Genomic DNA, 27,998 nt, shown 5'->3' with positions numbered 1-27,998 from the left:
TAAATTCAGCTTTTCATTCTTCAATAGTGACTGAAACATTCTGACTCTTTCAGGTTTTATTTCACTACAATAATGAAGTTATGTGATAAACTGAAAGTTGATCTGAACTAATTGTCTATTAGAGACTAATAATGAGTTGGACTACAGACATCTGCTACTATCCATGATAACACACACTGAACATTAATCAATAGATGTGTTTTAGATGTTTTTCTTTTTAAATGTCACAGTTAAATATGATGATGTATGAAGTTTTTAACCAACGTCTGGTTTGTGTGTTCAGTGAACTGTATCAGTCTCTGCAGTAGCTTCCAGCTGCAACAGTCACTTCAGTTTCTGTTCAGTCTGACTGAGGGAGGTTTTTGTACGACGCTTTTTCACTGTGTGAACACACGCTGACTGTTGATGCTATGAAGACTCTGACAGTAATAAACTGCTGCATCTTCAGTCTGGACTCCACTGATGGTCAGAGTGAAGTCAGTGTAATATCCACTGCCTGAAAAACGATCTGGAATCCCTGATGCTCTACTGTTAGCATCATAGATGAGAAGTTTAGGAACTCCTCCATCTCTCTCTTGGTACCAGGCTAAATAGTTGCCATTATAAACCCCCTGACTGGTTCTACAGTTGATGGTGACAGTTCCTCCCAGACCAGACCTCACTGATCCAGGCTGAGTCACTGTGACCTGGCCTCTGGACTCTGAGGATACAGAGACAAAAACATAAAGCAGCTTGATGGTTTTGTGGGCTTCATTTCAGAGGGACGGATGTTGATAGAGGAGAGGAGTTTGATTCTCTGGACTTTACCTGTGAAGCAGCAGCAGAGGAGAGTCCAGATGAGGACGCAGATCAAAGTCATGTTTTTGATGAGGAGGATTTCTGTGGCTTCTGTTGTCATGAAGGACAGCTGTCAGTCATCCAGTCTTCAACTCTCAGGACTATAAACTCTCCCAGAGCACTGGAGCATGGTGCTGCTGATGCAAACTCACTCTCTATGGAAATGCTCTGACTCTTTTCTCATGTATTTTTCCATTTGTTAGATCAAGTAGAATGTGAATGTTTTTGGCGGGAAAATGTTTAATTTTTGTCCTCTTACATGAGTCAGCATTCAGGTCCAACTCTTAATTTCCCTATTTTCTTTTATTTAGAAGCAATAATTATTGTCCTGTTATTTATTGAATATCATATTTTATTCATTCACATTGCTTTGGTAATTATGGTTTGGTTTATTGCTAATGTGGCCACTGACAGTGTATGCAGTTCCTCTGTCAAAGGTTGAGAACCTTTAAAGGATGATTAATTGATCAATCAGGAGATGATGGTGTCCCACGCTGCTGAAGCATCATGGCCTTGTATGGGAAAGTCTTACTGGAGCCCCCATTGAGCAGTCTGACAGAGGAGTTTAAGTGTTCTGAGGCTAGACTGGAGATGACTCTCATTCAGTTGAAAGATCCTGTAGTTAAGTGTGTAACATCCATGGCTAAAACAGGGAGGAAGTGGAATCCAAAAGATGCAGTACAGGAAATCCAGGCTGCTCTCGGGCTCAGGGATATCACAGCTCATGTACAGTAGGGGTGTGGAGGCCTGGGGCTGTGTGCAGGGGGACATCTCTGGAGCAAGGCATCAGTAGCAGAAAAGAGAAAGATGTTAGTGGAGGAGATTCATAGGCAAGAGGAAGCTAAGCTAGGACAGTGGGTGAACTGGGAGAGTTTAGAGAAAAGGAAGTTGAGGTGGAGAGAGCTGTGGAGCATGGCGGCTAGCAGGATTAGATTCATGAAAGGGACTATTTATGATGTGCTGCCATCTCCCCAGAATCTAAACTAGTGGTTAGGGGAGTGTTCTAGTGTATGTACACTTAGCCACATTTTGACAGGTTGCAGGGTTAGTCTCTCCCAAGAGAAATATACCTGGCTTCACAACCAGGTTCTGAAATGCTCTGCAACTGCATTTAAGGAAAAACTGGTAGAGGTAAATTCCTTCTCTGATAGAAATAAGAAGAGACATTTTATGATTGTACTGGAGGGAAACAAGACCAGACTGGTGAGGATCAGGCATAGCACAGGTCAGCTAATGGTAGGCGGAGCCAGGAGAGCTGATGGCCAACTTAAACGAACAGCTGATTGTCGCAGCACAGATAGTGAGCACCAGCACGGACCTGCTGTTGTGGTCAGAAGTAGAGAAGGTAGTGTATTTTATTGAACTTACTGTCCTGTGGGAAGACAGAGTTGAGGAGGCTAATGAGCTAAAGACAGCTAGATATGCAGAGATGGCAGCAGAAGCTGAGCTGCGAGGGTGGAGGGCCCGTGTGCAGCTGGTGGAGGTGGGTTGCTGTGGATTTGTGCCAAAATCCACCATTTGTGGTCTCCTGTGTGACTTAGGCATTCGTAGGAGAGCACAGAGGTTGGCAGTAAACAACATGTCCCTGGCAGCAGAGCGAGCAAGTGAGTGACTGTGGCTGAGGAGGAAACATGCTAGACTACTGCTATTGGCTAGCCTAGTTAGATGGTGTCTTCTTGTTGGTTGCTAGTTGGTAGCTGACTGCTAGCCTGCCAGTTGGTTTTCAGGTGGACTGGACTTCTAAATGAGGTTTGCCTCAGATCTTGGCACAAGTGATTGTAACATCTCATCCTGTGTAATGATGAATATTCATTCACATTACTGTCAGAGGTTCTTGTTCTGCTGATCTCAGGTCTGCTGGAACTCTATGCTAAACATTGATAATCAGATCAGTCCTAAACTTTGGATTGACCCTCTCTCTATATACCACATAAACCACTTAAAAACATGAAGACCCAAACTTCTGTCTCACTCTGTGAATCAAGACCAGTCAACTTCAGTCTTTCTATGATTCTTCATGGCAGTGACATTAGGAGACATGGCAGCAATATTCACTGTTACACTGATGATACTCAAATCTACGTTGTTGTCTCCATGGATTATTTAGACCTACTGATGTCTTCCACAGGTGCCTTTGAGACACTTATGAGTTTAATTAATACAAATCTTATCTCGAACAAAGCACAACACCAAACTCTGTCCTTGTGAACAGAGGGATTAAATCACTCATTTCAATACAGCCAGACCAGTACTGCTGCACAAAGTGACCTCTCTCACTTTTCATGCTCTCCTCTATCTTTAGTGTAAAATGCTAACAGGTTTGATTAATCACTACTCAGAGAAGAGAGGACAAAACAAATAGAAAACACATAAATTATACAGATTCTCATAGAATTCGTTGAATTTTAGGCATTAATGTTTAAATAGTGAAAAGTAGTAAGTAGTAAGTGACTCAGAAACATTGAAGCTGAGTTCTGTAATTCATCATTAAGACGCTTCAATAACTTTCTACAAAGACTCAAGTTGCTCTAAAACACAGCAAAGATAGTTCTGATGGAAAAGACCCAGAGAGATCGTAGTTCTACACTTTTAGCTTCTCTTCAGTGACTCAGTGTAAAATTCACTAGAACATAAAATCCTCCTCCTTATATATAAGACTGTTAAAGGCCAAGCTCCATGGTGTCTTGAGGACCTCCTAGAAGCACCTGACCCCAGTAAGACACTTCTGTCTCATTGTTCTTCCTCCAGTTTGATGAAGTAGCATGGGAAGTAGAGCATTCAGCTACAAGGCTGCTCTCCTGTGGAAACTGACACGATATTAACTTTAGAACCTTTTTCTCTTCATGAGATTGGATTTGGAACATTTTCTGTGATCCTGTCTACTTTTCTTTGTGATTCCTGCTTTTATTTTGAAAGCTTCTTCCTTGGTGTTTTCTTGTCCTGCTTCACGTCCTGTCTGTGTTTTCCCTCTGATTAAACGATTCTTTCTCCTTGTGTGTTCCTCCCTCATTAGTCTCACCTGGGTCTCGTTAGTCTTAGTGTGTATATATCGTCCTGTCTTTCTCTTTGTCCTGTTGTCTGTTGAGTCCTTCTCTTCTTCTGTTCCTTCATCTGTTCATCTTTCCTTGTGTTTCTGTTCAGCTCCTCCCAGGTGCTTCTTCTCTGACTTTTTCTCTTGTTTTTGCTTTCTTGGATTAGCCTACCTCACTCTGCAGCACCTTTTCTTTCCTCAGATATGAGCGTTGATGGAACTTAAATGATCTGATCCAGTCCTTAGTGTCTGTGCATGTCCTGGGTCTGGGTTCTATCTCCTTGATCCACATCATAACAGAACCAGTTCCCAGTTTATGATCAGGAGACAGACTCTCTCTACTATGAAGGCTTGGACTTAGAACTTTATATTTTGATGGAGCTGATAGTCAGGACTGTCTCAGGTGACCCTGATTCATCCATTAGCTATGCTGTTAAAGGCCGAGGATACTAGGAGACTTCCCATGATGCACTGAGCATCTATCTTCTACTCTCCTCTCTCCATGCTTTCAATCCTCTACTATAAAATGTCATAAATGATGAGTTTTTCTACCCAATGTCATCTTATTACTCACTCTGGAGGATTCAGATTGTGATTTGTATAAAAGGTTTTATTATTGGTGCTTAATGAATAAAATATAATAAAACGGAGTAAAGTATTTCATCAGTTCTGTGTTGGTGTGTTCAGTGAACTGTATCAGTCTCTGCAGTAGCTTCCAGCTGCAACAGTCACTTCAGTTTCTGTTCAGTCTGAGTGAGGGAGGTTTTTGTACGACACTTTTTCACTGTGTGCGTGGCCACTGTCCGTTGATGTTATGAAGACTCTGACAGTAATAAACTGCTGCATCTTCAGTCTGGACTCCACTGATGGTCAGAGTGAAGTCAGAGTTTGATCCACTGCCTGAAAAAAGATCTGGAATCCCTGATTCTCTACTGTTAGCAAAATAAATGAGAAGTTTAGGAACTCCTCCATCTCTCTGTTGGTACCAGTGTAAATAGCTGCCAACAAAAACATCCTGACTGGTTCTACAGCTGATGGTGACGGTTCCTCCCAGACCAGACCTCACTGATCCAGGCTGAGTCACTGTGACCTGGCCTCTGGACTCTGAGGATACAGAGACAAAAACATAAAGCAGCTTGATGGTTTTGTGGGCTTCATTTCAGAGGGACGGATGTTGATAGAGGAGAGGAGTTTGATTCTCTGGACTTTACCTGTGAAGCAGCAGCAGAGGAGAGTCCAGATGAGGACGCAGATCAAAGTCATGTTTTTGATGAGGAGGATTTCTGTGGCTTCTGTTGTCATGAAGGACAGCTGTCAGTCATCCAGTCTTCAACTCTCAGGACTATAAACTCTTCCAGAGCACTGGAGCATGGTGCTGCTGATGCAAAGTCACTCTCTATGGAAATGCTCTGACTCTTTATTAAAATGAGTCAGTGATGATATTTTTGAACAGTAGCCATTAATAACATCTAACACAGTTCATTATCATGTGTTGTTCATAATTTTCTTTTAAGACAAATTTGAAATGATGTTTCATGTTACTATTGACCAGATTTTTAAACAGAGGCTGATTTATTTTTCATTTCAAGGTGTTTCTGCAGATGGAGGAACCATAAAGTTTGTCACTATGCTGATGATGCAGCAGTTTTTTGTTATATTTTATCATTACATGCTTCAATCTGAAGTCTTTCTAATCTAGTCTAGTCTTTTTTCCAGTACTACGGTGGAGCTGATGATGGAAGCAGGAAAAATGTTCTTGTGACAGGATTTGACTTTGACAAGAACCAGACTGTGATGTCTGGATGACTGGGTCAGAACATCTCCTGAACTGTATCTCTTGAGGCTTGTTCCTGGTCTGCAGTGTTCAGTACCTCTCAACAGTGGTCCAAGGAAACACAAGAACTTATTTGGTTTAAACCGTAGTATCAGCTCCAACAGTTACTGCAGAGTTGTCCTTGTTGTTGGTGATCTGGTCTAATCCCTGGCACGTCCTCTGTGGACAAATTGTCTTCATCGTAGCTTTGTTAGGTTCCTCAGGTTCTCCCTCGTCTTGTTGTCCTGGTCAGCCAACGTGAAGATGAGGTGGTCAGATCTCAGAAGAGTTTCTATTTTATTTGTCATCCAGGGTTTTTGATTGGGATGAATCTGAATGTGTTTGTCAGCAGTGAACATATCTGTTCAGTATTTGATATAAGAACCAGTGGTCTCTGTGTGTGTCTCCAACATCTGATGTTCCTTCAAAATGATCCAACCTAGAAATCTTTTCACTCTCATTCTGTCTCTTTATTTCTACCATGAGACCAACTCAACATTATTCTTCAGCCTCTAATATTTTCATGTTTCAAGACAATGAAGTTTTTTTTCAAGTCAAATACTTTGTCTCTGTTCTATCTTCAACAACATAATCATCATCTTGTTTTTTAATATTTCCTGAATGCATCTCATCACAGTCACATTTAATCTTTAGATCTAATTCATCAACTACAGGTAAACATCAGGTTTCATCACTTTGCAGCTACTGTCTGAGGATCAGTGTCTCAGTTCAGGAAACTAATGAATTATATGTGTGTGTTAAATATATTTTCACAATAATTTTTAACCAGTTAAAATATACTTTAATTCTAATGAATTTAATAACAAATCATTGAAGTTTTTTTTTTTTTTTTTTTTTTTTTTTTTTTTTTTTTTTTTTTGTAATTTGAGGGAATTATAACTTTGGGTTTTTCTCAATAAATTTTACTTTTCATCCTTCAATAGTGACTCAAACATTCTGACTCTTTCAGGTTTTATTTCACTACTATGATGAAGTTATGTGATAAACTGAAAGTTGATCTGAACTAATTGTCTATTAGAGACTAATAATGAGTTGGACTACAGACATCTGCTACTATCCATGATAACACACACTGAACATTAATCAACAGATGTGTTTTAGATGTTTTTCTTTTTAAATGTCACAGTTAAATATGATGATGTATGAAGTTTTTAACCAACGTCTGTTTTGTGTGTTCAGTGAACTGTATCAGTCTCTGCAGTAGCTTCCAGCTGCAACAGTCACTTCAGTTTCTGTTCAGTCTGACTGAGGGAGGTTTTTGTACGACGCTTTTTCACTGTGTGAACACCTCCTGACTGTTGATGTAGTGGTAACTCTGACAGTAATAAACTGCTGCATCTTCAGTCTGGACTCCACTGATGGTCAGAGTGAAGTCAGAGTTTGATCCACTGCCTGAAAAACGATCTGGAATCCCTGATGCTCTATTGTTAGCATAAGAAATGAGAAGTTTAGGAACTCCTCCATCTCTCTGTTGGTACCAGTGTAAAGGATTGGAGCTAAAAACATTCTGACTGGTTCTACAGCTGATGGTGACGGTTCCTCCCAGACCAGACCTCACTGATCCAGGCTGAGTCACTGTGACCTGGCCTCTGGACTCTGAGGATACAGAGACAAAAACATAAAGCAGCTTGATGGTTTTGTGGGCTTCATTTCAGAGGGACAGATGTTGATAGAGGAGAGGAGTTTGATTCTCTGGACTTTACCTGTGAAGCAGCAGCAGAGGAGAGTCCAGATGAGGATGCAGATCAAAGTCATGTTTTTGATGAGGAGGATTTCTGTGGCTTCTGTTGTCATGAAGGACAGCTGTCAGTCATCCAGTCTTCAACTCTCAGGACTATAAACTCTCCCAGAGCACTGGAGCATGGTGCTGCTGATGCAAAGTCACTCTCTATGGAAATGCTCTGACTCTTTTCTCTCCGTTTGTTAGATCAAATAGAATGTGAATGTTTTTGGCGGGAAAATGTTTAATTTTTGTCCTCTTACATTAGTCAGCATTCAGGTCCAACTCTTAATTTCCCTATTTTCTTTTATTTAGAAGCAATAATTATTGTCCTGTTATTTATTGAATATCATATTTTATTCATTCACATTGCTTTGGTAATTATGGTTTGGTTTATTGCTAATGTGGCCACTGACAGTGTATGCAGTTCCTCTATCAATGGTTGAGAACCTTTAAAGGATGATTAATTGATCAATCAGGAGATGATGGTGTCCCACGGTGCTTAAGCATCACCACCTTGTATAGGAAAGTCATACTGGAGCCCCCAGTGACTAGTCTGACAGAGGAGTTTAAGTGTGCTGAGGCTAGACTGGAGATGGCTCTCATTCAGTCGAAAGATCCAGTAGTTAAGTGTGTAGCATCCATGGCTAAAACAGGGAGGAAGTGGAATCCAAAAGATGCAGTACAGGAAGTCCAGGCTGTTCTCAGGCTTAGGGATATTACAGGTCATGTAGAGTAGGGTTGTGGAGGTCTGGGGCTGTGTGCAGGGGAACCTCTGTGGAGCAAGGCATCAGTAGCAGAAAAGAGAAAGATGTTAGTGGAGGAGATTCATAGGCAATAGGAAGCAGTGAGATGTACTCAGGCGGTGTCTTGGCACAAGTGATTGTAACATCTCATCCTGTGTAATGATGAATATTCATTCACATTACTTTCAGAGGTTCTTGTCCTGCTGATCTCAGGTCTGCTGGAACTCTATGCTAAACATTGATAATCAGATCAGTCCTAAACTTTGGATTGACCCTCTCCCTATATACCACATAAACCACTTAAAAACATGAAGACCCAAACTTCTGTCTCACTCTGTGAATCAGAACCAGTCAACTTCAGTCTTTCTATGATTCTTCATGGCAATGACATTAGGAGACATGTCAGCAATATTCACTGTTACACTGATGATACTCAGCTCTACGTTGTTGTCTCCATAGATGATTCAGACCTACTGATGTCTTCCACAGGTGCCTTTGAGACATTTATGAGTTGAATTAATACAAATCTTAACTCCAAAATAGCACAACACCAAACTCTGTCCTTGTGAACAGAGCGATTAAATCACTGATCTCAATACAGTCAGACCAGTACTGCTACACAAAGTGACCTCTCTCAGTTTTCATGCTCTCCTCTATCTTTAGGTAAAAAAATGCTAACAGGTTTGATTAATCACTACTCAGAGAAGAGAGGACAAAACATGTAGAAAACACATCAATTATACAGATTCTCATAGAATTCGTTGAATTTTAGGCATTAATGTTTAAATAGTGAAAAGTAGTAAGTAGTAAGTGACTCAGAAACATTGAAGCTGAGTTCTGTAATTCATTATTATTAAGACGCTTCAATAACTTTCTACAAAGACTCAAGTTGCTCTAAAACACAGCAAAGAGAGTTCTGATGGAAAAGACCCAGAGAGATCGTAGTTCTACACTTTTAGCTTCTCTTCAGTGACTCAGTGTAAAATCCACTAGAACATAAAACCCTCCTCCTTATATACAAGACTGTTAAAGGCCAAGCTCCATGGTGTCTTGAGGACCTCCTAGAACCATCGGACCCAAGTAAGACACTTCTCTCTAATTGTTCTTCCTCCAGTTTCATAAAGTAGAATGGGAGGTAGAGCATTCAGCTAAAAGGCTGCTCTCCTGTGGAAACTGTCATGATATTAAGTTTAGGACCTTTTTCTCTTCATGAGATTGGATTTGGAACATTTTCTGTGACCCTGTCAGCTTTTCTTTGTGATTCCTGCTTTTATTTTGAAAGCTTCTTCCTTGGTTTTTTCTTGTCCTGCTTCACTTCCTGTCTGTGTTTACCCTCTGATTAAATGATTTTTTCTCCTTGTGTGTTCCTCCCTCATTAGACTCACCTGGGTCTCGTTAGTCTTAGTGTGTATATATAGTCCTGTCTTTCTCTTTGTCCTGTCGTCTGTTGAGTCCTCCTCTTCTTCTGTTCCTTCATCTGTTCATGTTTCCTTGTGTTTCTGTTCAGCTCCTCCCACATGCTTCTTCTCTGACGTTTCTCTACTTTTTGCTTTCTTGGATTAGCCTACCTCACTCTGCAGCACATTTTGTTTCCTCAGATATGAGCCTTGATGGAAGTTAAATGATCTGATCCAGTCCTTAGTGTCTATGCATGTCCTGGGTTCACTCTCTATGGAAATGCTCTGACTCTTTATTAAAATGAGTCAGTGATGATATTTTATGTCATTATCTATCAATAAATAATATATACATATAGTGATTCTTTCGTATTGCTCATATTTTCAAATACTATATGAGATCAAGATAAATTTTAATGTTATGTTACTTTCAGTGTGTTTCATGTGTTTCTGATAGATGAGCCTTATATCACATCTCTGACTACAAATTTATTCCTCTGGCTTCAAGACAAAACATCTGCTCCGTACATTTTGCAGATAATTAAATGATAATATTCACACTAATCATTGAACCTATCTTCCTTATTGTCTGTTATTTAATGAATTCATGGGTTAATGCACCAAACCACTTCATTCAAATCTGTGTTGTGCTGAGAGTCAGTTACAGTAAATGGCTGCTGTGATGTGTTAATTGTTACATGAACTGAATATTTTACAACTATTAATCACAGTATATTACACTGAATGTTGGGCTGGGCTGGTTCATCTCAAGGTTTTTCTGAACATGGAAACCCTGAAAACTTCAATATACAGATGATGCAGCTCTTTATTATACATCAGCTCCTTTGACCAAAACAGGTTAATTTGAAGATTTAGATTTTTACTGGAAACAACTACATGTAGAAAGATAATATATTTCAAGTCTTCGTGAAACCACAGATATTTTATCAACTGAAGATTCTTTGTGTCATTGATGTGAAATTAAAAGTGTATCAGAGTTAACACCCTCCATGATAACTGCTGGTGGAGATCAGCACTGGAAATATGGAAAGACATTGTGTTAATTCTTAGTGATATTAATGATTATTGATCACAGAGATGTATGATGATGGTCTGTGACTTTACTTTTCTTTCTTCAGGATGTAGGTCATGAAGCTGAGATCCAGCATGAAGCTGAGGTTAAAGGTCATCACCAAGCTTTCTCCTCAACTGTCATAATTAAATATGATGTATAAAAGAGGAGAGAGAGTTTGAAAGTCTGCTTTAACTTTGGATCTGATTAATAACTCACTGATGGGAAAATAACCCCTGTTATCTGTTATCTCGGACATACAAACTTCTAGCATCCAGTGACACATCAATATCAATCCCCAGAGACAAGTGGACCAGAGACATAAATAGTCTACCAACAGACACTAACTGGCAAAAAATATGCAATCTCACACCTTCCATGACATGTAACTCTATTAATACAGCATAAAGTCCTTCATAGAACCCAGATTACCTCCCATAAACTTTAGTGCATGAGCCTCAGTCAAAGCAATACCTGTTCACTTTGCTTAGCCTCAATAGACAACTACACCCACACCCTCTGGTACTGCCCACACATTCAACACTTCTGGTCAGAGGTCATGAGCAGGTTATGTGAGATGCTTAGTCTCAACATCCTCATATGCCCAACCATTTCACTTCTTGGTGATCTCTCCACGTGACATATAAACCATTTTTATTAAAAAAAAAAAGTTTAATTTGGTAGGAAGTGTAGGAAATGCAATCTTAATCTTTCTCTCCATCAGCAGGACTAATGCCCGCAGTAGCGCAGGGAGTGGACCTGTAACATATGAGAGCAAGCAGAGGATGTTTCTGCTTTAGAATCTTCTTTGCAATTTACTCCTCTCTCTGCGTGTCCATTCCCTTGGGGATGGTATGGACTTGAGGTAACGTGTTGAAAGTCAAACTCTCTAGCGAACTCTTGGAACTACAAACATACGAACTGGTGTCCATTGTCTGAAATTACCTGGTCTGGGCAGGCAAAACATGTGAAAAGAGTCTTTAACTTTAGCACCACCTGTGAGGCAGAGGTTGTCAGCATGTGGAGCATTTCAAGAAACCTAGAAAAGTAGTCTGACACTACTAGGTAAGAGTGCTTGTTGTGGTCGCACAGGTCGACAGCAAGTCTTTTCCAGGGTCTGTCCAGTAGAGGGGTTGAGATGAGGGGCTCCTTACGCTGTGCGTGTTTCATCTCATGGCAGACATGACAAGCCTCTACTTTCTGCTGGTCCTTTTTATTTATCAATGGTATTAAGGGCTTGTGGTCAGTGACCAACTTAAAGTTCTCAAGGCCAACAAGGTACTTTTCAAACCTTTCACATGCCCAAACGCTTGCCAGACACTCTTTTTCTGTTGGGGCATAGCTGGTTTCTGCCTCAGACAGACGGAGTGAGCAATAGGCAACCAGTCTCCAGCCCCCGTCATGTTGCTGGAGCAGCACACCGCCAACGCAATAGCGGCTGGTGTCTGCCAAAACAGCCGTAGGTCGATTCACGTCGTAGAATTTCAGTACAGGGGACGTAGACAAGATGTCTTTGACACGCTGGAAGGCCTCCTGTTGGGGCTGGTCCCACGTCCATGCATACTTTGATCTCAAAAGTTCATACAACGGCTGGGCCAGAGTTGACAGATGGGGAATATATTTCCCCAGGTACATGAACATCCTGAGGACACGTTTTGAATCCTGGATGTTCTGTGGTTGAGGTAGCTGAGGATTGCTGTTCCTTTGTCAGGGTCAGGCTTTACTCCTGACTTGTCAATCACCTGGCCCAGGAAGTGAAGCTGGTTCTGTCTGAACACACACATTTGTCTCTATTCAACTTTAAGCCAGCCAACTCAGTTCTCTCTAGTACCTTGTTTAGGTGCTGGTCACGCTGTTCTGCAGTGTTGCCATACACGAGTATATCATCCATGTAGACAGCTACTCCCTCAAGACCACTGAGGGTCTCAGCCATAGCAGCCAAAACCCAGAGGCAGTGTAGGGTGATGTAAACATGGTGTTGCCACTCAGCTTTGCATTGATTTCCTCAGCAGTTGGAAGGACGTACCTCTCTCTCTTCACAGCCTCGTTTAACTGTTTCAAGTCCACACAGATGCATATTTTGCCATTTCGCCTTGCAGCTGACACCATGGGTGCACACCAATCCGTGGGCTCTGTCACTTATTCAATGACTCCGATCTCCTCCATACGCTGGATTTCCTCTGTTACTTTTTGCATGAGAGTTAAGGGGACCTTCATGCTGTGTGCACTGCATACGGATCAGCGTTCTTTTTTTAACTGTGTTTTAACAGGCTCTGTCTTGAGAGTCCTATGCTAACCAAAAGCATTGTGCACGTCCTCAATGTGCTTAACTATCACCATTTTACATGCTGTGTCTCTGCCTTACAGATTGTTTGCGGTCTGGCTATGTATGACATACAGCGGGAATGAGCAGAGCTTCTCTTTGAATTTTTGGAAATATGGTGTCTGTGTAACAGTCTCTGCCTCTGTCACCTCTCTGATTCACTGACTGTGGCACACTCTTTCCCAATGACCCACCTTTTGCATGTATTCCATGTATATTTTTTGATTCCGTCTGTTCCACACTTTCTTCTTTTTATTTTTCCACTTCTGTTTTCCTCAGTATGAGGATTTAGCGTGTACAATTCTCTCTACTGCCGCGCACGCCGCCCCCTGTTGGTGTACTTGCATAGTCACCTCCTGGACAGTTGGGGTAATGTAAGCTTTGCCTCTAACTGCAGTTTACGAGGCAGCTCTTTGTCATTTATGCCCACAACTATATGGCCTCTGACGTGCTCCTCTCTGTGTGTTCCAAAGTCGCAATGTTCTGACAGGTCATACAGAGCTCTGATAAAAGTTTCACGTTTCTCACCGGGCCGTTGTACTCTCTGATGAAAACAGGCATGTCATGGATTACATTCCTTTTGGTGGAGAAGTATTCATTCAAGCTCTCCGGGGGATTAAACTTCCTGAAGCCGTGTGTCTGTCACGAACTTCTGACACCATGTAAAGTAGTGTAATGTTCACATGAACTTTGAACTATAATAACGCTTTACTGGTGACTCTCAGAACAAGCACAATCAGACATGAGCACAAGCATACAGGTGTCAACTTAGCAGGTACACAGGAACAGCAACAAATCGAGCGGGAGGAGCAGTGTCAACTAGATGATTTACGGCAGCCTTTACGACAGCTGCCTCAGTTCACTGCTGCTGTAACCAGTATTAAAGGCTGTCCATTCCCATATAAGAGTCCTCATATGAGAGTGATCATTCTTAGTGATGTTAATGTTAATGAGTGAATGATAATTACAAATATTTTTTTTGTTGATCTGTGTCTTCAGTTTTACTGTTGGTTGGATTTAAGTGAGAAACTTATTTCTTCTCCAAGCTTTTCTCATTAACTGTCACAGTTTAATAGGATGTATAAAATAGGGAGAGAACTTTAACTTTGGATCTGATTAACAACTGACTGATGGAAGATGAAGGTTTTCTGAAGGTTGGTGGATTTAAAATCAGGTTTAAATAGAAATTGAGTGTCTGCTAAACATGATTAGTTATATGAATGTACTCAATATAAAACGTAATACTGACAGATGAAGTGTATGATGTGTATGAAGTTTTGAACCAACGTCTGGTTTGTGTGTTCAGTGAACTGTATCAGTCTCTGCAGTAGCTTCCAGCTGCAACAGTCACTTCAGTTTCTGTTCAGTCTGACTGAGGAAGGATTTTGTACGACGCTTTTTCACTGTGCGAACACCTCCTGACTGTTGATGTAGTGGTTACTCTGACAGTAATAAACTGCTGCATCTTCAGTCTGGACTCCACTGATGGTCAGAGTGAAGTCAGAGTTTGATCCACTGCCTGAAAAACGACCTGGAATCCCTGATGCTCGACTGTTAGCAAGATAAATGAGACGTTTAGGAACTCCTCCATCTCTCTGTTGGTACCAGGCTAAACGGTCACCACTATAAACCCTCTGACTGGTTCTACAGTTGATGGTGACGGTTCCTCCCAGACCAGAGGTCACTGATCCAGGCTGAGTCACTGTGACCTGGCCTCTGGACTCTGAGGATACAGAGACAAAAACATAAAGCAGCTTGATGGTTTTGTGGGCTTCATTTCAGAGGGACGGATGTTGATAGAGGAGAGGAGTTTGATTCTCTGGACTTTACCTGTGAAGCAGCAGCAGAGGAGAGTCCAGATGAGGACGCAGATCAAAGTCATGTTTTTGATGAGGAGGATTTCTGTGGCTTCTGTTGTCATGAAGGACAGCTGTCAGTCATCCAGTCTTCAACTCTCAGGACTATAAACTCTCCCAGAGCACTGGAGCATGGTGCTGCTGATGCAAAGTCACTCTCTATGGAAATGCTCTGACTCTCTTCTCATGTTTTTTTCCTTATGGATGAACGGGTAAAATGGAAAATGCTTGTTTTTAGATGAGTCAGCTTTCAGATCCAGCTCTTTATTTTCTCTCCTGTTATTTATTGAATAGCATATTTTACTGTCAGAGGTTCTTGGTCTGCTGGAACTCTGTGTTCATCAGTGATAATCACATCAGTCCTAAACTTTGGATTAACCCTCTCCTCACATAGAAGTTTGGTTCTTCATGTTTCTAAGTGGTTTATGTTCTGTCTCACTCTGTGAATCAGGACCAGTCAACTTCAGTCTTTCTATGATTCTTCATGTGACGTTGTGACTTACATGAACTCAACTTGTTCATTGTTGTCTCCACAGATGATGCAGACCTACTGATGTCTTCCATAAGTGTCTTTGAGACATTAATGAGTGGAGGACAATGAAATTCCTTCAGCTCAACCAGATTACAACAGATTTACTATCCATTCCCTCAAAACCCAAATATCGAAATAAAAAAAACCCCAGATTTCTCTCTAACTCTCTAAATATAAACTTTTTTTTTTAATGCTCAGTAAAAGGCTGATGCTTCTTTCAAGTTCATACAGTAAAAACCTTTTCATCCATTCACGAGATTCAAGAGAAAAGGGATTATTAATGACACAGCGGCAGTGGATTATAAATGTGTCATTAATAAATGATTCACTAAACGAAATCATGAATCAGACCAGAATAAATGTCTCAGCATTCGGGCTGTTGTCTGTAAAGGTGTGAACCAGTGCTGCCCTCTAGTGGTCGTGTGGTGTTACTGCTCATATGCAATAGATAGATAGATAGATAGATAGATAGATAGATAGTAAAAACAACATGCAATGTGTCGCTTGCTTGCAAACATCTTTATGTTTTCATGTCATTTACAGTTATTTACATCTTTCAAAACGTTTTCCTCTTTTTTCTCTTGTCTCTTAATGATGATTTCTGTCAAACCAGAACTGGTTTCGTGGGCTGCGGCTGCAGAAACATCCAAATAAAACAGCCTTGTGAATCATTAAAAATAAAAAATAACTAAGATTCTGTTTCATTAATCTGCTAATCAGGCTGTAGGCCAATAGTCGTTCCCGGATTTGAACTCGTATCAAATGGTTTTGGAAGGAAGGTGACAGGAAACATCACAGCCTCGTTTTGGTGCTGAATGAGACAACTTTATTAACATGTGTTATGTACGTATCATCCTCCCTGTGAAATCAGAAAACGTTCATTGGAGTTGAATTGAAAGGAGGCGTGTAACGTTTGGTTGGAGGTGTCCTCACTGCTGCCTCTTCTCCTCCTGTCCGTCCTTGTTGATGATGTTCTTGAGGAGCGTGAGCAGAGGCCTCTGGCTGCGCTCGTCCCAGCTCTTCATGAAGCCGCCGTAGCGTTTGCTGGCCGGCGGCCCGCTCCAGCGGAAGTGCTTCATCTTGTATGTGCCGTCCTTCTTCTCTTGGACGTCTTCTGGGAGCTGCTCCTGCTCCTGCTGCTGCTCCACCTCCTCCTCCTGCTCCTCCTCGTGCATCACCTTCTCCTCCTCCTCGCTGCCAAGCTGCCGCCTCCTCATGTCTCCGGGGAAAAGCTCGGCCGACTCCTCGTCCACGTCGTTGGTGGTGTAGATTTTGACTGGCCGGCGCTTTCGGCCCACGGGCTTCCCCCAGCGGAAGTGCTCCATGGAGTAGGAGCGTTTGGCCTGAGGCGAGGAGGAGGAGTGGGCGGAGGATGGAGGAGAAAGAGAAAGGAAGTCGAATGGAGGCTGGAGGTGGGCATCACCGGGGATCATGGGCGACTCGCTGGCGTCAGAGCGACACAGCTGGATGCACTCCTGCAGGACAGGAGAGAGGAGACGTTCATAACTGATGCATTCGTCCAAAGAACCGTCAGGATTCACGTCACAGCCACAGAATAAAGAAAACGGGTTATAGAGGGTCTACATCTGTAAAACAAGATCCTGCATTCAATTCATGAGTGTGACATGACAGAGGTTGGAGGTTAAAGGTGAAAGCATTTCACTCACTAGCCTGAAACTCAGTTCAGTTTTTCTACTTTGTTTTCAGACCTGCAGCTTCTCATTTCCATCTCTGTCAAGTGCATCTGTTAGAAAGTGGAAACTTCTTCCTGAATATCATTACATGACGTGTGCATGAACACGTATGACAACAGTGACTAACGGAGGCTGTACAGACTAGTAGTGACACTGAAATACCGATACTTACGATACCAGGCCTTTATGCTCTAAAATCGATTCTCAAATCAAAATATCGATACTTGCGCTACATCAGTCATTGGAGGTAATGTAGGAACACAGTGAAAAGTTACTAAACAACTGAGTTGTGAAACACAAACTCAGGTTAAACCACAACACAGGATACAAAGCATTTATGATGAGGACAGAAGAGGAGAGAACAGGGTCACAGTTAAGATGAAAGGTTTCGTTTTATAGTAGTTCTTAATAGTTAAACGATAATTTATGTTAATGGTCTTATTATTTAGTGTTTGAAACAACATTTCCACATATTTTGTGTGATTGTGTCTGGTTTGTCTGTTGTTGTATTATCTCGGCTAGATAGTAAATGAGGCCACTACCTGAATGTACTTCAGAGATTAAAATAAATAATAAATTACTCTGATGCCTTGTATTCTTTATGAAGCTGTGATTTGAAATAAACTACTTTTACTACTACATTAGGGTGGATTTACACAAAGTATCAGTATCGGATCGGTATCGGCGATACCAGCCTGAATTTTACTTGAACATCACTACAGACTAGTACAGATGATGTCCACTGGTCTCTGGTCACATGACAATAACAACATGGCCGCCTCCATGAAGACAGGTGAAATACTTCCACTAAAGGTAAAGCCCGTTCTACCGTGATATGTCAGTACTGAAATCCAACTAAAGTACCACTGCAATGCATCTAGAAAGACATGCTAATGCTAATGCTAATGCTAGCAGAGGAAGGGTCCAGATCCTCTGGACGTCAGTCGGTAACTATTTCACCAACAGAGAGAAGGAGGCTGCATAAAGTTAAAATACCTCCTCCTCTCTCCATCTACCACCGGGCTGGAGGTGGAGGACTAGCAGATGCTACTGATGCTACTGATGGTGCTGAGATGCTAATACAGGTTATACAAAAGAAACTGTCCCTCTAGGACATGAAAGAAATTACACTTCTTTTTCTTAAGAAATGCATGATCGTTCATTCCATGTTGTACCTTATTCTTCCACCAGAAACAGTGAATTCCTTGGTTACTTTCATAACCCCGGTTTCTCCGCCACATGAGTCTAGTTGCTCTAAACTCCTCCAGCTCTGGTAGTTTATCTACATACATGTAAATCTAATGACGACACGCCCATCAGTGTGTGTCGGTGTGTGCAGGTGTGTGCAGGTGTGTGTTTACCATCATGCCTCTCTCAGAGTTGACCGTCTGACAGGTGGGATGCTCCCAGCATTGATTGACAGCTCCCGTGACCACGCCCACCGCCGCCGCCACCACCACTAACCACACAGGACACATTCTCCTGAAATCTGCAAAAATAAAAGACCCATTCACCTCATTCTGTATTTTCAAACACCAGTAATCAGATGTGTGTATTTACCTTTTAGAAATGATATTTCAGATCATTTCTAAAAGGTAATAATGACCCTGGACATATTTGAACATGTTGTAAAACATCAAAGCAAGAGTTGAGTCTGTAAGTAACACATTTATTTAACAACAGGGACGCAGAGAAAATAGTGAATTATAAAAACTATAAGATGACAAACGACGACAGGACTTTTAAAAATACATATAAATAAAGTAACAAGAATCCTGGTTCATTCAGGATTTTAAACAGGAAAATATTTTACAGTTTCCACAAAAAATGTTTCAAAATATTAAACAAATCATATTTTCTTTTATCTAATATATATATTTATATTTTATTCAGAGTTGACACCAATCTGCCTTAAACTTTATGCAAAGACATTATAGTATAAAGTTGCTGTGTCCTTTGTTCTCGATTAAAATAAATAAATGACGGAATAAACGGCATATTTTTTATTTTATTTATCGTTTGCTTTGTTTTTTGTTTGTTTTTTCTGCTGCAAAAATACTGGTTCTCTAAAACGTTAATAAATAAATTATGATACAGATTTATTATTGTTGTTATTATTGTAATAATAATAATAATAATAATAATAATATAAAACTGCAGGACTGTCCCCTGCAAAGTTGTTTTATCCCAGGTTGTTCATGTTCTAATTAAAGTGTCTGAATGTTTCCCTGCTGCTCGTAACTTCACATTTTTTATCAGTTTTTATCATGTTCAGTATTTTGTATTTTGTAATCTTTCTGCATCATTAATATATTTTAGTTTCTTGCTTTTATCCAAGTTTTTTTTAGTTTTACTTTGATTTTTGCTCAAACGGTAAATTGATCTTAAACCTTTTATTATTGCGTTCTAATAAAAATGATCTATTCTAACATATATTCAAGGGAATATTTATTTTATTTCTTAGAGAACTTCAATGAAGACAAACATTTTTTTTCATAAATGGCCTGCGTCAGTTATTTTCTTTCATCTTTTCTTTTAATTCTACAATTAAAATTTTACCAGTTTTCTGTCTAATAAAGAAAAAACTTTATTAGTTTTCTAATAAATATTTGATGCTGTGTTTGAGTTATTTCTGTGCGTTCGCCTCTCTACGGTCGATGAAGTAACTAAAGTGCTGTATACTGCTCTGTCCTGTACGTAGCGGTCGACGTATTTATTTAATCACTGAAAGAATAAAAATAAAGACAAACTAAAATTTAAACTTTAAAATTTAAAGATTTAAAGCAAATATCGACATGGAAACAGATAAATGATGATAAATTACTCACCGCCGCCTTTTCCTTGTCTCTCCTTGATGTTTGACTTGTGGTTCAAACTGAAATGTTTGCCTCCACTTTTGTGCCTTTGAGCCACGGATTGATTTTATAGCCTGTTCGCCAAGGACACACACACACACACACACACACACACACACACTCACACACACACACACACACACACACACACACACACACACGTGGCCGATGACGTTATTACTTCCCCACGTCTCATTCATGTTTGTGAACACACACACTGCCATGTAAAGATGGACAATCAATTAAATGTCATCCTCCTCTTCCACCTGTCTGACACAAACACCTCCTCCTCCTCCTCCTCCTCCTCCTCCATCACCATCATCATCTTCATCTTCATCTTCACCTAAAGGCTGAACTTTCCATGAAAACAAAAGGAATGAAGGTTTTCATTAGGAGACTTCCTGAAAAAGCGCCGTGTCCGATTAGTGCAGCTGTGCAGTAAATGTCAGCAGATTAACAGCAGAGCGACATGTTGTCATGGAGGAAGAGTCAGAGTCTACAGTTACATGGACGCATGAACTCCCTCTAATGTCTGAGCTCCCGGCGTGACCAACCTGAACAAGAACAAGAACAAGAACAAGAAGAAGAAGAAGAAGAAGAAGAAGAAGAGTGTCTGCCTCAATCAGCCCAACTCATCTCAACACGTTGCATATTTGATTAAAATTATGGTTTTAGTTTGGAAAATGAACCTGAAAGTGATCAAAGTCAACTTTTGTTGGTGGTCAATAAAAAAACAAGAAAGAAAAAAAGTCCTTCCTTGCTTTGAGTTATTTATTTTTCTTGTCTAATGGAACAAACATGAGGTAAATATAAACCCATTAGAGGGCGACCGCGGCCTTGAACCTCCATCAGTCCATTACAGGGAGGAAGAAGAACACGGAGCTAATGGGCAACACAAGTCAGAGGGACATTATCGACACTGAGGCCACTTTGGGCTTCAATTAAACTCCATCTGTCCTTCTGGTTGTTTGTCTCCACAAGTTTGAAGACCTGGAACTAAACAGACGGATGAACTGAAGCTAAACGTGTTCATTCATCAACTGGACGTAGAGCCGAGGCTGAGGGCAATGTCCTAAGGTCCAACTACACCGGAGGACAAATTAAAGCTGGAGCACTTACATTTAGAAATGAACTGATTCATTTTGACTGAGCCAGTTTTGATACTGTTCATTTTCTATAAAATCTTGAACTTGAAAATGATAAATGTTGTGAAGACAAAATGTAATTTGAATAAAATGACTCCGTGTGTAAAATAAAATGATGTTTCATTTCTATGAAACATGTCTTTTAGGTTATTTAGTGTTTAGTTTGAAAAGTTTAAAACAAATAATTCCTGTGGCATCTGGAATCACAAATGGTCCTAAACATATGTTTAATCGGCAGGAGGCGCGTGAGGGGGTCCTGAAAATATGAGCTCCAAACAGTTTGAGAACCACTGGTCTAGACCCACTAATCGGTTCTAGGCTCCAGTCTCCAGGTGTGAATGGGGACAGACGTTAAGACTGGATGGTAAATAGATTTTATCTCAGGCCTCCTCCTGTGTTCAGAGACGGTTCTTTGAATGATCGGTTGAGGATTAAACGGGATCGTCTGTGTCTGAGATTGTTCCTTCGGAAACTTGCTTGACCTGGAACTGGTGCGACTGGTGTCAGAGTGATGTAACATCTTCTCAAAGAAACGTTTTGGATAAACAATAACCTGGTGGACTGAGAACCTTCAGACTATTTCTTGTTTAGTTATAGCTCAGATTTGTCATGACACTGAGTTTTGTATGTTGCATGCAGTGTTCAGTGACAGTCTTCCATGTCTGATGACCTTTGTCTGGATCTCTCTGCCCTGAGAGTGCAGCACCTTCTTCTTCCTGATGTTCAAGATGCATTAAAGATCTTCCGCTTATACACTTGTTAAATATGCCATAATTAAATGAATAAAAAGTCCAGGGGTGAAGAGGAACAAAACAACAAACAAGCTATCAAACAACACATTTAATGGTGTTACGGTAATGTGTCGCCCCATTAATCTCACTACTTGTAATCTATTACCTCAGCGGCCAATGGCTGCCAATCCCCTGAGAGGATTATCAGGTATAAGATGTCATACGCAACGCTGAACACAAACACACAGTCACCTGGCAGCCCTGATGCTTTTCCACTGAGCTGAAGGCAGCACTGTGACATGGCAGCAGGTAGGAAGAAATAAAAGGAAAGCAGTTTGATTTTAGCTCAGCTTTCCACAGGTTCACTTTGTGACATGGTTTTATTACTCACCGTTGCATCCATGACTTTTAATGTTTTTATTCTTCTCTGTCTTGGTGTTCTGGTCAATTTGGACACAGTCTCAAAGTCGTGTGGTTCATATGGGTTCATACTGATCAGTGTCCAGATACGTTGTGAAAGAGGCGGTAATGTCCCTTATGTTTGGTATCGGTTGTCATGATGCACTGAATGGGATAAGACTATCAACACACGTATTTTTGGTTGATATAAATTGATGAAAGATGAAAGTTGGACTCATTTTGTGAGGCGTAAAGTGACTTCCTGTAAAACTATCGAGCATCCATCTTTGATTTTGGTGCAGTTTGTGCTACTGTCCATGCTGGCAGTGCAGTGAACTGTGAAGTCATCGTATCAGATGCAGATATTGTGTACTACTCGTCCAGGCTGCTTTTAATTCTCTGAGGCAGCTTCATGCCCAGGACTCTGTTCTACAGGTACCAGTCAGAAGTATGGACACGGCTTCTGGTCTCTGCATGTTTGAGCTCAGTGTTCCAGTGCATTTGATAACACTGAGCCTTTAACGTGGAGTATGTTAACCTGGACATTAAGTTTACCAGTATACAGCAATTTTCTCTTATTGTCATGTGTATTTTGGAAGATTTGTCTGTACACGTTTATGTTGTTGTTTGAGTTGATGGATGCATAAGATTCCTTCTTTCTCTGTTTGAATGATTTAAACTGTATAATGTCTTGTAAGGCTGGACACGACAATGTGTATGACACTAAAATAAATTAATTATCCAACCGACCAACCAATCAGCCATGTTTGTAGTCCAGAGGATGACGGTGTCCATTGGTATAGATTGACTTCTCCTCCTTTGTCTTTTAGTCAGTTCATAACCTTCCATCTGCGCTTTGTTCCAGATCTCCAGCTACTCTCCCCCACGATGAATCAAGGCCTACAACCAGCGTCTAACCTTGAGCAAAGCCTGGACCTCTTAGTTCAGCTATGACGCTGGAGGCTGATGTTGGTTTACTAGTTGAAACCGATTCTACTGATGAAGCTACTGACCGTTCAGGATGGATTGGCAGCCCGTGTTACTGACGCTGGTCTTTCTGAGTGGCTGGTGTCTCCTTCCTGTCGCTGTGGCCTTAGATGAACGCCCAGATATTGGACACGATGAGGAGACGCCCCCCAACGCCCTCACCGAAACAAACGCAGATGATCTGGGCGTGGACGTCCGGACAAGAAGGGATGAATCGGAAATGCACATGGAAACAAACTGGGACGTACCAGACATGGACAAGGACAACTATGAGGACGCCGACTGGCATCCTCGCACATCGTTCCTGGAAACACACTCTGACCTGACCCCCGACGCCCCGCTGGTGATACGTAATGACAACACCGACGACGACGATGGCGGCCACCAGGCGTCCAACCGGACCGCTGGAGGGTCTCAGTGCGGAGAGTACAGCGGCCAGCTGACGGCTAACGGTCAGTGCAGGCTCACAGCGACGCTACCGCCCGTGGGAACGGCCCAGAAACGCTGCCCGGACATGTTCCGCTGCACGGACGACGTTTCCTTCTGGCTTCACGAGAACCGCAACAGGAACGAGCAGCTGGAGGAGCTGAAGGAGACGATGTCGGACCTGCAGGAGGAGCTGAGGAACCACCGGCATCGGGTCAAGAGCCTGGAGATGCAGGTGGACGGCCTTAAAGTAGAGCGAAAACATTTTGGGAATTCCACTTTGCACATTTTAAGACATGAACACATTTGTGAGACACGAGAAGTCAGAGGTAGCGGCTACAAAACAACATAAAATATGAGAGAATAAACAGGAAATATACTTTCTTTTATTATTTATATTCCTGCAGGTACAACACTACACCTTCCTTCTTCCTCCTCTTTGTGTACCTCTGTTTATCCCTCTGTCTGTCTTTATCTCTTTGTCTTGACACCCACTAAGTCCTCCTTAACCCTGAATGCTAACAGGATTAGCTGCAGGCCTTTTGGTCGGGGTCCTGCATCCGTCTGGGTTCCTCTGACCCACAGAGGATCCTTCCATGCTTTCATTAAACGACACGCTACACGTTTAGCCACTTTTACTTTCACGTGTACGAGGTTTGTTGATCCAAGTTTATTAGGACACAGAAGAGGCCATGTTAGCATCTATTCTTCTGTCCATCATCACATTAAGCCACGCCCACAGATGTTCTTATTGGCCCAGGAGAACAGAGTGAATGAGCTTCCTGGTGTCTTCTTCAGGGCGACGGAGGCGTTGGTTTGAACTCGAGCTCGGAGCAGAGGCTGCGCTCTCTGGAGCTTCGTCACTCGGAGGCCGACACGCTGCTGCACGTCCACGCCGCCCTGCTGTACGAGCTGCAGGCTCAGCTCCACAACCTGTCGGCCACCGTGCAGAGCATGAGCCATGACGTGGGCTGCACCGTCAGCGTGGTCAGGACCAGGCCGCCGCTCAGCATGAGGGACACCCTGCCTCCGGGTACAGGCCCGACGTGTCACGTGCATGTAGCTCCCAAACAAAATTAATTTCCACTTTATGAAGCTGTAAACCACCGGTCAGATACAAACTGTTTGCAGCGGCTCTGTGGTTCTTTGACTGTAGTGATAATCTGTCTACAGCAGAGGTGTCAAACATGAGGCCCGGGGGCCAAAATCAGCCCACTACAGGGTCCAATCTGGGACGCTGAAGATATTAGCTGAAAAATTTTGATGAGCTGTTGTGTTACTGGTCAGAAATAAACTCAGAGTCTGTTGAAGTGTTTGACCATCATCGCTCTGTCTCTGTCAGATGGGAAGTTGTCCTTCTGTCCATCAGACTGTGCGTCTCTGTATCACAACGGTGTGCGTCGCTCTGGAGTTTACACCATCGTCCTGTCTCCAGGCGTCTCCCTGCCGGTCTACTGCGACATGGACACCGAGGGTGGGACGCGCTCTTTATTCTGAACATTCTGACATCTTTGCACGTCCAGGAATTATAATGAACAGTTTTAGATTTTGTTACACACTGGTGACTTATTTTTGTTTTTTTATTATGTGCTTATCTGAATTATTTATGTGTACAATGAATAACCCTAGCGATAAGTAGCTCTGACTGACATCTAACCACGACTTGTCTCCGTGTGTCCTCCAGGTGGAGGCTGGACCGTGTTCCAGCGGCGACGCGACGGTTTGGTGAATTTCAACCGCGGCTGGTCCGAGTACCGCGACGGTTTCGGAGAACCACGAGGGGAACACTGGCTGGGGAACCAGTATCTCCACCTGCTGACCAACCAGGGCCACTGCAGCCTCCGCATAGACCTGCAGGACTGGAGCCACGTCCACGGACACGCCCTGTACCACAGCTTCAGGTAGGTGGACCGGCCTCCGGGAGGACGCTACCACCTGGACCTGTGCTATTTTACATCTCTACAGCTTTTCAGGCTTTTTTGCATTTTAAACGGCTGAAATTCCAGTTTTTAGTGAGAAGTGTAGGTGGTTGGTGCCTTGAGCCAGTACCTGGTTGGATTAACTCTCAGACCTGATTTTAAAATTGTTTCATTGTCACCATCAAAAATACCCAGATAATAGCATATGTTAATATTGTTTCCTACTTGTTGTTTTACATCAATCTTTTAATCCACTTCAGCACTAATCACAAATAGCAAACGTTTGATTATTCTCTCACTTTTAACCCTTTATATGCCAGTGTCTTTCATAGATTAGTCACTACAAAAAAAATAAATAAATACACTTTCAATTTATATGTTTGAAAATATTTTAATTTTCAAAAAAATGTGATGTCATCACAAACACCGGCATATAAAGTGGATTAAAAGGTTTTTAGGGTGTTTCTGAACAGGACACTTTTGTCCCTTAATGGTAACAACGGACCAGTTTAGGTCACACAGTGTAAAAATGGAGCATTATGGGATTTGAGTTTGATGTCATGGCGACTGGACCAGTAACACAACAGCTCATTACCTGGTAAATAACAACAGCTCCTAATGTTCCCATTTGCTTTCGTGCAAACAACCACAGCTGCATGTGATGAACCACCTTAAGTTTCTGAAGAGGTACAAGTGCAGTTTCTTATTTTATCAAAGATTTTCAGCTGATATCTTTAGTGTAATTTTTTTTGCAAATTCGTCCGACGGGCCCGAATGGACCCTCTGCAGGGCCGGATTTGGCCCCCGGGCCTTAAGCTTGACACCCCTGCTCCAGACCCTGAGACATGTCTAAGGAAACGTGTAGTTGGTTTAAGAGCCAAACGTTCTGGACGATGAGAAATGAAACATTAAACTCCTCCTCCTCCTCGTCCTCCAGGATAGATGATGAGGAGAACCACTTCCGTCTCCATGTGTCCGGCTTCAGTGGGACGGTGGAGGACTCCTTCGGGTGGTACCACGACCTCCAGGCCTTCAGTACCCCGGACACAGGAAACATCTGTGCCGAGATCAGCCACGCCGGCTGGTGGTTCCACCAGTGCTTCTACTCCAACCTCAACGGGGTCTACTACAAGGTACGGAGACACCGTCCCCCGGGGGACACGTCCAACAACACGTCTACTACAAGGTACAGAGACACCGTCCCCCGGGGGACACGTCCAACAACACGCCTACTACAAGGTACAGAGACACCGGGACGAATGGACGTTTTAGTTCATTTGTCCTGGTTGTTAAGCTCCTGTGTGTCCTCCTTGAGGACAGCAGGTGGCGGTAGAGGGCCGACCTTTATTTTTAATTTCTCATCCAGGCGGTGGGGGGTGGTGGTGGGTGGGTAGAAGGTCACCAGCCTCCACTTGATCCTGTTAATGTGAAGAGGGTCAGGGTCTCAGGGTCTCAGGGCCACCAGAGGGTCTAATCTGGACCAGAGGATGAATATGAAAAGAGCACAAATGACAAAGAAGACCTGAAATATTCATCCACCACCACTAACAGCCCTGTTTTCTTTCATTTATTACTTTATTAATTGTAATAAAACTCATTTACTTGTTCTCCTTTGCTCTAAAACTAATGGTACAAAACTAAGCACTTAAATAAAATTGTAAAAAAATTGAAAAATGTGCAACATAAATTAGACTTTCAGAATAATAAAAAAGAGAATTTAGAAAAAGGTCATATCCATCAGAATATCTGTTATATGATTATAGAGAAATATGTAGCTAAAATATCACTGATTGACCTTAAACGGGTAAAAAAAAATATTTTTTTTATATAATTTCTAAATTCAGATTCGTTAATCATATATTTAGACTTTAAACATTGGTCACAGTGAAGAGAAATAACACCATAGTTACTCTGTTCATAATAAACCATAAACATGAACATTTTTCTGGCAAAGCCTCAAAATGATCCACATTTTTATTCCTGGATGCAAAACTCTGGTAGTTTTATTGGTTCTTCAGAGAGAATATTTGGTTTGTGCCTCCTCCAGGGGGGGCGCTACTCCCTGAAAGCTCAGAACCTGCTGGGTCCGGACGGCATCGTGTGGTTCACCTGGAAGGACTCGGACTTCTACTCCCTGAAGTCCGTCACCATGATGATACGACCACGAAGCTTCAGGCCACGACACTCGCCCTAGTGACGTCACAGAGCTGAGTGCATTAATCCGCCGCGGAAAATAGTCCCCGCCTCCAGAAACCAGCTGATGTAAGAAATAAACAGATGTTTTTGAGCCATTTACACAAATTTCTGGACTCATTCTAGAAAATATCGATTTTAATAACTAAATTTAATTATTGTTAGAATATTTATTTTGCATTCTGCTTATTATTTGCTACAACTGTGTAATAGTCTTAAATGTTGATATATTTGCATTTTCTAACATTTATTTTCCTTATTTTTATTTGAAATAAACCTCTCACTCATTCATTCATGGGGG

The 27,998-nt window shown here is 41.8% G+C and overlaps 2 protein-coding genes and 2 gene segments (V, D, J or C); 1 reads left to right on the top strand and 3 right to left on the bottom strand.

Annotated features, from left to right (window-relative positions):
• Positions 1-6,975: 6,975 nt before the first annotated feature.
• On the bottom strand, positions 6,976-7,457 carry LOC125020333. The segment is given in 2 exon segments: positions 6,976-7,298; positions 7,406-7,457. Coding segments are annotated over 2 exon segments (375 nt in total).
• A 6,888-nt stretch (positions 7,458-14,345) lies between these two features.
• Positions 14,346-14,842, bottom strand: LOC125019787. The segment is given in 2 exon segments: positions 14,346-14,683; positions 14,791-14,842. Coding segments are annotated over 2 exon segments (375 nt in total).
• A 1,010-nt stretch (positions 14,843-15,852) lies between these two features.
• Positions 15,853-20,003, bottom strand: LOC125019771 (pro-opiomelanocortin-like). The gene is made up of 3 exons (XM_047604750.1): positions 19,871-20,003; positions 18,404-18,531; positions 15,853-16,823 (listed from the first exon to the last, which is right to left on the bottom strand). Exons 2-3 carry the CDS (start codon positions 18,518-18,520, stop codon positions 16,278-16,280), a joined length of 663 nt encoding a protein of 220 aa, XP_047460706.1. The 5' UTR covers positions 18,521-18,531; positions 19,871-20,003; the 3' UTR covers positions 15,853-16,277.
• Positions 20,004-22,020: 2,017 nt separating this feature from the next.
• Positions 22,021-27,912, top strand: LOC125019758 (fibroleukin-like). The gene is made up of 7 exons (XM_047604728.1): positions 22,021-22,082; positions 23,038-23,820; positions 24,384-24,618; positions 24,928-25,059; positions 25,270-25,486; positions 26,442-26,637; positions 27,552-27,912. Exons 2-7 carry the CDS (start codon positions 23,194-23,196, stop codon positions 27,696-27,698), a joined length of 1,554 nt encoding a protein of 517 aa, XP_047460684.1. The 5' UTR covers positions 22,021-22,082; positions 23,038-23,193; the 3' UTR covers positions 27,699-27,912.
• Positions 27,913-27,998: the final 86 nt, after the last annotated feature.

Source organism: Mugil cephalus, chromosome 14 (assembly GCF_022458985.1).
Source record: "Mugil cephalus isolate CIBA_MC_2020 chromosome 14, CIBA_Mcephalus_1.1, whole genome shotgun sequence".
NCBI classification, from domain to species: domain Eukaryota; kingdom Metazoa; phylum Chordata; class Actinopteri; order Mugiliformes; family Mugilidae; genus Mugil; species Mugil cephalus.
Note: the sequence above shows the minus strand (reverse complement) of the source record. Positions and strands in the feature narration are given on the sequence as shown.

Excerpts from the sequence above, each read along its gene's own strand:
- LOC125019758 (XM_047604728.1), top strand. The coding sequence starts at position 23,194 with ATGGATTGGCAGCCCGTGTTACTGACGCTGGTCTTTCTGAGTGGCTGG. Across the intron at positions 25,060-25,269 it reads CTGCGACATGGACACCGAGG|GTGGAGGCTGGACCGTGTTC; the intron begins GTGGGACGCGCT and ends TGTGTCCTCCAG. Across the intron at positions 25,487-26,441 it reads GCCCTGTACCACAGCTTCAG|GATAGATGATGAGGAGAACC; the intron begins GTAGGTGGACCG and ends CTCGTCCTCCAG.
- LOC125019771 (XM_047604750.1), bottom strand. The coding sequence starts at position 18,520 with ATGTGTCCTGTGTGGTTAGTGGTGGTGGCGGCGGCGGTGGGCGTGGTC. Across the intron at positions 16,824-18,403 it reads ACTCTGAGAGAGGCATGATG|GAGTGCATCCAGCTGTGTCG; the intron begins GTAAACACACAC and ends CCTGTCCTGCAG.